This window comes from Lemur catta, chromosome 12 (assembly GCF_020740605.2).
Source record: "Lemur catta isolate mLemCat1 chromosome 12, mLemCat1.pri, whole genome shotgun sequence".
NCBI lineage: Eukaryota > Metazoa > Chordata > Mammalia > Primates > Lemuridae > Lemur > Lemur catta.
In genome coordinates, this window is record NC_059139.1 from 41,241,356 (window position 1) to 41,253,771 (window position 12,416).

The window sequence follows — 12,416 nt, forward strand, 5'->3', positions numbered from 1 at the left end:
CTTCTGAAATAAATTTCCAATTCCTTCAACTTTATTATTACATTAATTAATTTAAAAGAGCCTATTTTAAAGATTTATTTTTTGATTTTTGAGTAAAGCATTGTGCTAGGTAATTTAAAATTTCTTGTTTGTGGTCTTTTAAAAATATGTAACTATAAGTTTTCAAAATAAGATCAGGCTACTACAAGATAAGAAACATAATTTTAATGAATAATGTTACCCTACATAACCTACCTAAATTCTTAAAATTTTACAATGTAATCACATTAATATAAACTTGGAACAAAGCCAAATTTTAAAAGGAACTTCCATTGTTTGCCTGTTATGTATGCCTTACTTTTTCACAAAGTATTTAATCTTTCCTCTCCAAGAAAAAAATTACACAAAACAGTTGAAGATAATGGTAGAGCAATAAAGCACTGAAACCTTGATATTGTTTAAAATAATGATATTTACCATTTAATGAATGTCTATTAAGTGTTTGTATATATTGTAGCATGATACATAATTATATATGTAATGCCTGATCATGTAAGTATTATGACTTAAACTCATTTAACAAATTAGGATATTGAAGATTAGAAATGTTAAGTAACATGGCCTAAGTCACACAGTTAGAAAATGAGACCCAAGTCTATCAGTTTCCAAAGTCCAGTCCTGAAGCCCTATGCAGGACAGATGCGGAAGAACATCTGCTTTCCTAAACATGGTTATACCTGAGCTAATTTATATTCTTCACATTTAAAAACCAGACTCTGGGAATATCCATTAAAGGACCAGAGAATAAGTTCCCAAACTGTAGAAAAGATGGATTGCTTAATAAATTTTCAAAGACAAATCCTTTTCTCTACTTTCTCAATTCCTGGATATTTGGTTTTTTGTTGTTGTTGTTTGTTGCTATTAGATACCTTGGCTCTCCTACAGAACTCAATTTCTTCACTAACAAAACAAAATATATAATCATTGTATTAAAGCTTGGTCTATGTGCTATTAAATTACATAAATCTAAATTCTTTCTGAAATTGTTTCCCATTTATTGAACAATTGTAACACTCACATCATCAACCCCACTTACATCCTTGCTCCATTTCCTCTAATCTATGCAATAAGTTCTATATGAAGAAAAAACTGTCACAATGATATATTAAAGTATTTGGGGAACAGCTGAAAAATCACTGGGCCTTAAAAAAGTTATTCATTATGCAAAGTTTGAAACACTACATATTAGGCTTCTACCAATGGCTTACTTCTGGAGCAATTTATCATCACTCTCCAGAGATTACTTACTCTAGAAAGCTGGTGATGTAGTCTCGACTGCAAGCAGACCAGGAAAAAGGATTGGTATTTGCAGTAATGTGAGCTGCCATAAGTTTTGCTGCTTCATGACCTTTTGTCCCACAAGAATTTCCAATTCCATCATGGTTCATACCAAAACTGTTTTAATGCAGAAGAAACATAAGAAATATAAAAGAAAGAAATAAGAAAAAATAAATAAACAACCCACCAACACATCCTTTATTTCCTTATTTTGGCCATTTATTAGGCTTATCAACATATGCCGTCCATCAAGATAGACCAGATCCTCTAAAGAAATACATGATTAAAGTTAAAGAGACTAAGGAATAATTTAATGATATATATCTAAATCTCTTTAAATTTATCATATATTCTCATGTTGTCACACATGATTTAATCTCTTTTTGAGCAGAAAGGGGAATATATAATTAATCCTCACTTTATAGAGGAGAAAACAGATTTAGCAAAGATTAAGGACCATTAAAGATCAGAGTTCACATTGTGAGTAGAAACTGCCTTTTAACATGCCAGTGTTCATCCTACCTCACAATGCTCAATCCAAAAGGGAAAAAGAAAGCTATGATCCATTGAGTTCTAGGTTATAGGCCAAACACAAAAGTCCTTTTTCTTATTAATATTGATAAAGGAGAATTAAATACACATTATTTGTATGTATGTGTGTTTTCAAAACACCTTTTGAAAAACTTTGACATACTTAAGGATTATGGTTTTTCTTTGTCATAGCCTCCCTTCATTTTTCAAATATTTTATTCGTCATTTTTTTCCTGTGTAGTATAGCTAACAATGTGCTAACAATGTGACTAAAAACACATTTCAATAAGAATTTTTTTCTGAAAGGGTTTACCCACTTCATATGAATACATTTTAACTTTTCTTCACAAGTAGCCAGAAGTTAAGGTTGAATATTACTTAAAAAATAAAGTGATGTCTCCATTGTGACATTCTAATACATGCATCATGATATGTGTTCAAGGAAATGTGACTCGAGTATAAAACAGATGAGGACAGTTGCTGGAGAAAAAGTCTGGAAATGTGGTTGAGAATACATAAGTACAAGATAATTAATTAAAGTAAATATTCATATCTGTCCTCTTGGCAGCATAGAAATATAGGAGATTTGTAAGTAAGACCAACTGAAGATTTCTGAGTCAGAGAATATGGAATTGATCCATATTTTAGACAGGTCATTATAGTAACTCTATGGTAAAGATATTTAAGTGGGAAAAGAAGGGAGCTGGGAGAGCAGTCAGAAGATCAATACCAATTGAGAAATGATTTTGGTCTAAATTAGGGCACTGGATAAACAGGTGGGCTTAGATTTGAGACATGTTTAGATAGCAGAATGAATTGGCCTTTATAAGTACACCATAAAAAGAGCTATACTGAAAACATATAATATGTTCACATATGGGGGACAGGGAGGAGGAGTTAGTAATTCAGGTGGAAGAACCAATATAAGCAAAGAAAGAGAAGAAGTATATGAGTACACAGAGCTCTAAATTAAAACATCAAATAACCTTCCAAGATCATCAATATTTAGTATTCTAGTTTGACATTAACACACTGGAGTCAACCTCTTTGAATGGTCTTCTAGGAAGTTGAAGGTGAAGTTTCAAGTGTGTTGAATCAGACATATATTGTGTCAAAAAATCAACAACAGATTTACATACCGAGCTAAGTTGTATAAATGTGTAATTCAAGAAAATTAATATCCCTTATTTCTCTCAAAAGTTGATGCTACTGTGTTAATACTACTATCATTCAAGTAATGATAGCTTTAAAAATATTATTTCCTTTTAGTAATTGTCTTATACATACCCCTGTGTCATGTTAAGATGGGTGTAAGACAGGCTTTAAGAGAATCAATTTTGAGATCTTCAACTTACTTATATACTCTTTCCTAAAAAAAGTAAAACTTCTACTTCTGAAATCGTATTTTCTCATCTTACAAAAGAAAAGCTTATCTTTCACCCATCCATAATTTTACAATAGTGTATTGCCTTGGAGTATAAAAATATGGGTGCTAAGAAAAGAGACAACTAGAAACATTGTTTCTAGTGTCAGTGTTAAGAAAAGAGAATGACTTTAAATGATTGGTTTTAATTAAACTAGGTGGTTTCCAATTCCTTACTTTCATCAAGTTTGCAAAAGGATATAATCAAATTAACAGCTAATAGATTGTTAAAACTATTTTTTGATAGATACCATGGTTGTGTTTTGATAAATAATTTGGAGGGAGTTGAAAGAATTGGGTGATATTTCTACAATAAACTCCTTTTATACTTGTCTACTTCTTTTGTGAATAAACATTCACATCTACAGAAACAAAATATAGAAATCAAATTGATGCTGCAATCTTGCCTCACTCTAGGAATAGAGATAAGTGCAGTAACTGAAAAAAATACAACTAAAGATACATCTTCTAGTAAAAAATTTACTTTTATATTTAATTATTTATCAAAATTTGTAATATGTGCTCCTTCAATCACTAATAATTATGTAATGTACATTAAATCCAGAAAAACTTTTAATGTAATTTTAATTTACTCATTTTTGTTCTAGAGATATATGATACAGTGTATAACTTGAAAATACTCATAAGCATAAAAATATATTTTAAAATATATTAGGATAGGAGGACCCAAGATGGCTGACTAGAGACATTGCTTGTCAGACTGTCTCGGCTGGAAGATGGGCTACTAGACTGAGGAGTACAGGTGTGGATCACAGAGACAATCAAAGAGTCCCAGCACAGGTGTGGATCACAGAGAGAATTTACAAAGATGACTAGGAACCCCATGGAGGAAAGCTGCAAAGCTGAGAAAGAAGAGGGTGGAGAGGAGAAGATAGCCTTGCTGATGAAACCCAGAGAGGCTCGGAGCCCAGAGAAAGGGTAAAGGGGGTTTCCCCTGCCCCACCTATGTGCCTTTGATGAATAGCAAGACACAAAATATACTGAAGGCTTTTCTACCCTCCATGAGCCCAGGTATGGTGGCTAATTAGGAATAGTGGGGTGAACCAGCAAGCCCCAAGAGTTTGGGCACCCATAAGGGGCACCATATGGGAGAGTGCCACAAGAGACTGGAGTGCTGGCTTTTTTACACCTAGATAATTCCTCTTCTGCTCCGGGCATCCAAGAAAGTAGTCAGACCTCTCAGGCCAACTGGAAGCCACAGCCTCTTCCCCACTCATTGAACCTCCGAGAGTAACTTGAATGGAGAAGCTCACGAACACCTGCTTCTCTACGGCAGCTGCCCACTCCAGACTGAGCTCAGAGAGAGTGGGCCCATCACAATTTGGGAGTTACTTGCCCATTGGTGTTTTGTGGGATTGGCACCGATGCCCCTGGACACAAGAACAGGTGAAGAGAGATGCAGGAGAGGTTTCAGACATGCACTTGGGTGGTGAGGGAGCCCTTGGACACATCCTACAGGAGAATGTGGTGGGGTTTTGAGGAACAGGGATCTGTGAACATCCACCCCATCCCAGTGCAGGAGAGCTACCATATTATATGGGCGTGTGGCATTTGGAGAGAAATGGCCTAGCTTCTGGTTCCATGACAACCAAATGTCTCAGGCTCCCTGGCTGACCATTAGCTGCAGCCCCTCCCCCAACTCATTACAATAGGAAATGCAGCTTGAGCCAAGAAACTTGTGAATGGCTGCTTATCTCTGGTGGGAGCATACCTCTATCTAAGGTCCCGGCAGACAGAGGAGCCCAATAACCAAGGAGGTGAAAGACCTCTAAAAGGAGAACTATGAATCACTGAGGAAGGAAATCTCAGAAAATGTAAACAAATGGAAAACATATTCTCAAAGGGATATGTACAAGAATGTTTATAGCAGAATTATCATGATAGCAAAGAGGTGAAGACAATCTGGGTGTCTGTCACTAGGACATGGGTAAGTAAACTTTTGCAGATGTATGTTATGGAATACTGAGCAGAAGTTAGAAGCAACAAACGTCTACACATATATATGAGTAGATATTAATAAAAGTGAAAAAATTAAGAAAGGGAACAAAGTCTTTAGCACTATATTATATAATGAAACAAATGTTACATATACACTCTTGGCTGACAAAAGAAGGGTTGAGAAATTATTCTAAATTAAAGACTAAAGAGACAAGTAAATGCAATGGAAACTGGATGAGGAAGAAAAAATGCTGTAAAGGACATTGCTGGGACAATTTATGAAATCTGAATATAGACTGTATATTAGATAATAGTAGTGTATCAATGTCAAATTGTACTGTGGTTATATAAGAAAATATCTTTTGTTCTCAGGAAAAAAATGCTGAAATTTTAGTAATAGGGACCATAGTGTCTACAACTTACTCTCAAAGTGTTCAGGAAGAAAAAAATACACACACACACACACACACACACACACACACACACACACACAATAAGACTATCGTATGGAGCAAAAAATGCTTGATACTTCCCATTTTGTAACACAGAATATTAAAAAGACATGTACTGAGGGTTTTGATTTAGTAAAATTAATAATTTTGCTGCTTCATCAAGGACATTCTTTTTTTATTTATTATTTTTATTTTTTATCTCATACATTGTAGGGTTTTTTTGTTTATTATTTCAGCATATTGTGGGGTTACAAAAGTTTAAGTTACGTATATTGCCCTACCCCCCCCCACCCCGAGTCAGAGCTTCAAACCTGTCCATCTAGACAGTGCACATCGCACTCATTATGTATGTATACACCCATCTGCTCCCCGACCCACATCTGCCTGACACCCGATCAACGTTATTCCTAAATGTGCTCTTAGGTGATAATCAGCATCAAGGACATTCTTAAGGGAAACTGGAATGTGTTTTACTATGAGTGTATGGTAGTGACAAATACAATAACTACTGGTATGATTGCCTTGATTCATACTAAGGTGTTAGCATTTACACCTACCATTGCTTTTGCACAATAAGTGTAAACAACACGTTTTTTTTTAAAAGGCATATTAAGTCTTAGTATATTATGAAAAAATATACATATATTTTTTTTATTTGGAGACAAGTTCTCTCTCTCTCTGTTGGCTCTGTTGCCTAGGCTGGAGTGCAGTGGCATGTTCATAGCTCACCATAGCCTTGAACTCCTGGGCTCAAGTAATCCTCCCACATCAGCCTCCCAAGTAACTAGGACTATAGGTGGGCACCACCACGCCCAGCAAATTCATTTTATGTAGAAATGGAGTCTCTTTATGTTTACCCAGACTGATCTTGAATCCCTGGTCTCAAGCAGTCCTCCTTCTTCAGCCTCCCAAAGTGCTGGGATTACAGGCATGAGCCACCAGGCCAAGAATGAAAATAGTTTTGATCTGAAAATGCCTCAGAAATCCCAGAGATCACTGCTCTAGGAGAGATGTACAAAATAAATTGTTGGGTCATGAGTTATATAAAATTCCAAAATTTATTAAATAATGTCAAACAGCTTTTCAAAGTGATTACACCAATTTATTAATACATTCTTAGCAACAGTGTGTAAGAATCCTGGTTGCACCACATTGTCACCAATATTTGGTATTGTCAGACTTCTAAATCTGTGCCAATCATGGTAGATATAATATGCCTTTCCCTAAGCATTAATTAGGTTTGATATCTTTTTTATATGCTGATTGACCATTTGGATGTCTTCTTTTCTAAAGTATTCAAGTATTTTACATATTTTCTATTGGGTTATTTGACTTTATTAATTTGTAGGAGTTCTTTATATATTCTTGAAACTGGACTGTGTCAGTTAAATGTGTTGCAAACATCTTTTCCTACACCGTGTCCTGTCTTTCCATTTTATGGTATCTTTCGATTAAACTCTTATGTTTAATGTGGTTGAACTAGTCAATCACATACTTCATATTCTCTGTTCTGTTTAAAAAAATCCTTCTTTATGGGCATGGGAATTTACTTCTATATTATCTTCTGAAATCTTAATAGTTTGATTTCCAAATTTAGGTATTGCTGTATCCTATGGTAAGAGTACACTTAGTTTTTTAAGAAACTGCTAAACTGTCTTCCAAAGTGGCTGTTAATAATAAATTTTTAAGTCTATTTATGGCTTCACACCAGATTCCATACTTACTAGTTATCTCATTGAGCAGAAAGTATGTTTTATATTTCATTTTATTCATAGTACCTAGAATATAATCAGAGTTTAATAATTGGTGATGAAGGATTAGAGGCTTAGTGAAGTGCACTAAATCTCAGTGGGAGCTGAGATTTAATTTGGATAAACTAAGGAGACTCACAAGGTTAAAATGTAGATCTAACAAATAATTCTCTTGTAAAGCATGGAATCCTTAGAACCTGACATGAGTTCCATATTCACTATGATGAACTTTGCCTTTTTCTGCTCCCCTTGTTCCTACAATTACCATAACTAGAGTTATACAATTACGATGTACAGGAAGGCTCAACTCTGACCATGGGATAAGAGATCAATTTTGTTCATTGTTAGGGAGAATTTAAAGAGATCAAAGGTCACTGGCTTTATGAGACAGCATTAAAATACGGCATATTGTTGGTCCTGTTCTATTCTAGTTTTTGAGGCAATTCTAGTACCTGGGCTCTGGTCCTGTTTCTTGTGAACAAGACACTACCTTACACCTCAGTCTTAGTACCTGAATCCATTATCTATTTCCCCTACTCCTGAGACTCTGAAACTCTGAGCAGTATTCCGCTTCTTTTGGAGTAGAAATTCCATTTGGCTTTGGTGCATTAAAGTCTTAGCTTCCAGAATTATGCTCCAACCTCTGGGACATACACTTAAACAGCTAGCCACAGGACTTCCATGGTATCAAAACTTTCCTGACTGAATCTTTATCTGAAGCTCTGATGCCAGACTAAACAAAGTTCTCACAGTGTGAATTGGATATAATGTGCCTAATTCATTAGTTTACACAATTTGCTTTAAATAGACTGCTATTGGTTACACAGCAGTGGGTACTGGGAACCAGATCAATTTAGAAAAAAAGCTTGCTTTAGCATAGGAATACATGGTTGCTTTATACACGTTATTTCACTGGAGTGTCATTTTACTCATGATTATGTGTGCTTTTGTGAAGAACTACTGATGCTATGTATTGTGTTCCAAGTAAAAATACAAAGTCAAGGTCAAAGGAACAGAGAAGTCAGTGACAGGGGAATGTGGCTAAAATAGGAAAAAAATGATGCAATTAGGTTTGTTTTGCCAGGTTTCATCAAAACCCTTAGTTATTTAATTTCTGTAGGAAAAATTACTGTAAAATTATGAGTTTGACACTCTAGTTGCTAATCATTTTTTTTCATATGCAAGCTATATCTTAAAACAAAATTTTAAATAAGATCTTAAGAACTGCAACTATTCCATTGGGGGGGGGGTCAGTTGTATTCATTTGGCCTGATGTCATCATCTGCCCCTATCCAGCAGGGTTTAAAATTCACTTTCTGGGGTGTAACTCTCCCTGGATGGCCCCCTCTTAATAAAGCTCAACCTAGGATCTTAGGTTATCTCTTATGAGAATAGTTCCTCCTTCAGTGCATGGGAAAACACTTAGGAAGCATGTAAATTTCCTGTTAACCCATCATCAAGGCCATCTGAATAAAAAAGATAATTAAAATCCTATCAGGTACTTTTTTTTTAGAAACCAACACTAAGATTCCAAAATTAATATAAAAAAGTAAAGAGTCAGAAAGAGCCAAGATGATTTTGAAGGAGGGGAGAACTTCAATATCTATTATAAAACTATGGTAATTAAAGTGGTATGATATTGGCACTGGGAACCTTTGAAAAGAACAACAGTAAAACAATAAAAACCCCTGAACAACTATAGGACAATATTAACATTTGTTAAATCTGAATAGCAGACACATGAATGTGTGCTGTAAACACACACACACAATATTTTAAAGTAAAATGTTTTAAAAGAAAGTGTCTATATAGTTAAATACACATACTTTGTTCTACAACTTAGCAATAGATGTCTCCTCTCAGATCAATTACACAAGACAGCCAACTTAGCTTTGTAAACTGATTTGGTTCTAAAGTTTAAAGCCAATTCTTGGGACCTTGAAACAATGTACTCTAGAAATAATGGTATAAACTGCTATTATATGTCCAGGAATGGCCCACAGAAGCCTATTTAATTTATTTTGTAGACTAAATCAGTGCCTGTGAAATGAGGAATAATACATGTTAACACTGTTGGAATTAGCAATTGAGCAAAAAGGAATATATTTTAAAGTTTTCTATAGAATTACTAGTAGCTGAAGAAAAGCAAATTTAACAAAGAAAATATAAATGAAAATTACTGAATATGTTTTAAAGAGGACTTTTAGGTATTATCGAAAGGTTCTACAGGTATATGGCTCTGATTATATTTTATGTAGAAATTTAAAATTTTGTATTGTTTTTATTTTTCTTCAAAAAGATATAACATGAACACTACATGCCCCTAGCTTAGCAATTTTGCTTTTTGTTTTGGTTGATGAATGTGAGTGCGTTAGAGGAAGATGTTCCTGAAATAACTGATCAAAAGATGGAAAACAAAAGAGACAAATGAGTATAAAAGTTCCTCCAGGATAGGAGCTTTGTTTTCACCCTCACTGTATTAACAATACATTGCATCCATTGTATGTAGCTCAGTAAATCTCTGGAATTAGATGCTCAGAATCTAAAATCAAATAAATTGTGCACGAGTGAGACTATCTGCTAATTACTGTAAACTGTGACACAGAATTTGGGAAACATTATATATGTATACCTCCCTTCATGGTGAATAATGTAACAATATTTATAATAAGCAATAAAAGGAGAAAGAGAGATAGTTGGGTCAAAACAAGTGGCATAATCAGTCAGAGACAAAGTGGTTGCTGTACAGAGACTGAGAGAGATTGTGCAATAACAATTATTCATTAAATTATGCTTCTGTAACTGACAGTCTATCAATCTATTACACACAAGCTTTTCTCAAATACTTTCTGTAGAAATTAGATAATTTTCCATGCAAATGACATTTTTTCTTTGCAATTATATTTTAAAAAACAAAATTTCCTGATATATGGTAAGCATACAATTATAAAGAACAGAATTTATGTCTTTTCATTTTTTAAGATGTATGAGGCAGCTCATTTGCAATTATATTTTGTGTCACTTCATCCTATGTTATATGACCACCTTAACATCGTGAAAGAAATATAATACATTTTGTAACACAAAGTAATAGCTTACTCTGAATTTTGGTACACAATTCTTACTAGTTCTTTTGGGAGCTCTGTAAGAATGAAAAAGTAAACATAGCCTATGAATTTGTAAGTGTATAAATTTAATGTGCATTTAGCCTAGAGAGTCTTTTCATAATCATAACAGATACCTAATAAAATTTTTGTGTCTAAGTAATCTTAATTTTTAAACTGAAGATAATTATGTTGCTTAGATATCAATATCATTGTTTTTGCTAGAAAATCATAGTACTTTAAATTCTGTCAAGCATTTTGTTAAACAATCACTTGTACATACAGCACATACTTTTAAAATTTGCAACTAAGGAAAAAATAAATAGACGATCATTTATTTCTTCAAAGAGATAACATGAAATTACAGGATTAAAGAATAGTTTCCTAATGTTTTCTAATATGACTCAATTTTTCTTTAAGAAGTAGCTTTTAAAAATAATGAAATAAACTCACAGCCAGCATCATACTGAGTGGGGAAAAGTTTGAAAGCATTTCCCCTAAGAACTAGAACAAAACAAGGGTGCCCCACTGACACCACTTCTATTAACCATAGCACTTGAAGTCCTAGCCAGAGCAATTAGGGAAGAGAAAAAAATAAAGGGCATCCAAATTGGGAAAGATGAGGTCAAATGATCCCTGTTTGCCAATGATATGATCTTATATCTAGAAAACCCTAAAGACTCTAAGACAAAGATTCCTAGAATTGATAAATAAATCTAGCAAAGTCTTAGGTTACAAAATCAATGTACACAAATCAGTAATACTTCTATAAACTATTAACAGTCAAGCTGAGAGTCAAATTAAGGACTCGATGTCATTTACAACAGCTACAAAAAAAAAAAAAACACCTAGGAATATACTCAACGAAGGAGGTAAAATATTTCTACAGGTAAAACTATAAAACACTGATGAAAGAAATCGTAGATGACACAGACAAGTGGAAAAACATCTCATGCTCATTAATTGGAAGAATAAACATCATTAAAATGTCTATGCTGCCCAGAGTGATTTATAGATTCAATGCAATTCCCATCAAAATACCAATGTCATATTTCACAGATCTAAAAAAAAATAATCCTAAGATTCATATAGAACCAAAAAGGAGCCCAAATAGCCAAAGGAATCCTAAGCAAAAAGAACAAAACTGGAGGCATCACATTACCTAACTTCAAATTATAATACAAGGCTACAGTAACCAAAAGAGCATATACTGGTATAAAAGTAGAACAGACCAATGGAACAGAATAGAGAACCCAGAAATAAAACCATCTTTGACAAAACAGACAACAACAAACACTGGGGAAAGGATGCCCTATTCAATAAATGGTGCTGAGAACATTAGATAACCACATGCAGAAGAACAAAACAGGACCCCTGTCTCTCGCCATATACAAAAAGTAATTCAAGATGGATTAAAGACTTAAATATAAGGCATGAAACTTTAACAACTCTAGAAGAAAATGTAGGAAAAACTCTTCTAGACATAGCCCTCGGCAAAGAATTTATGACTAAGACTTGAAAAGCAAATACAGAAACAACAAAAATAAATAAATGGGGCTTAATTAAATTAAAAACTTCTGTACAGCAAAGGAGATAATCAATAGCATAAATAGACAAACTACAGAATGGGAGAAAATAGTCACAAACTACACATTCAAAAAAGGACTAATATCCAGAAAAAGTAGACAAACAACATGAACAGAATTTTTTCAAAAGAAGATAGATAAATGACCAATGAACATAAAAAAGTGTTCAACATCACTGATCATCAGGGAAATGCAAATTAAAACTACCACCTTGCCTCTGTCAAAATGACCATTATTAAAAAGTCAAAAAATGATAGATGCTGGCGTGGATGTGGAGAAAAAACACTTATACA

General features: G+C 33.9%; 1 protein-coding gene across 1 annotated transcript in view; it reads right to left on the reverse strand.

The window, feature by feature from the left end:
* The window catches only part of ADAMTS6 (ADAM metallopeptidase with thrombospondin type 1 motif 6), a 263,647-nt gene that overhangs the window by 117,512 nt on the left and 133,719 nt on the right, over positions 1-12,416 (reverse strand). Inside the window, exon 9 of the mRNA XM_045566295.1 lies at positions 1,288-1,434. Coding sequence (XP_045422251.1) covers positions 1,288-1,434 — 147 coding nt within the window. The remainder of the gene's footprint in view (positions 1-1,287; positions 1,435-12,416) is intronic.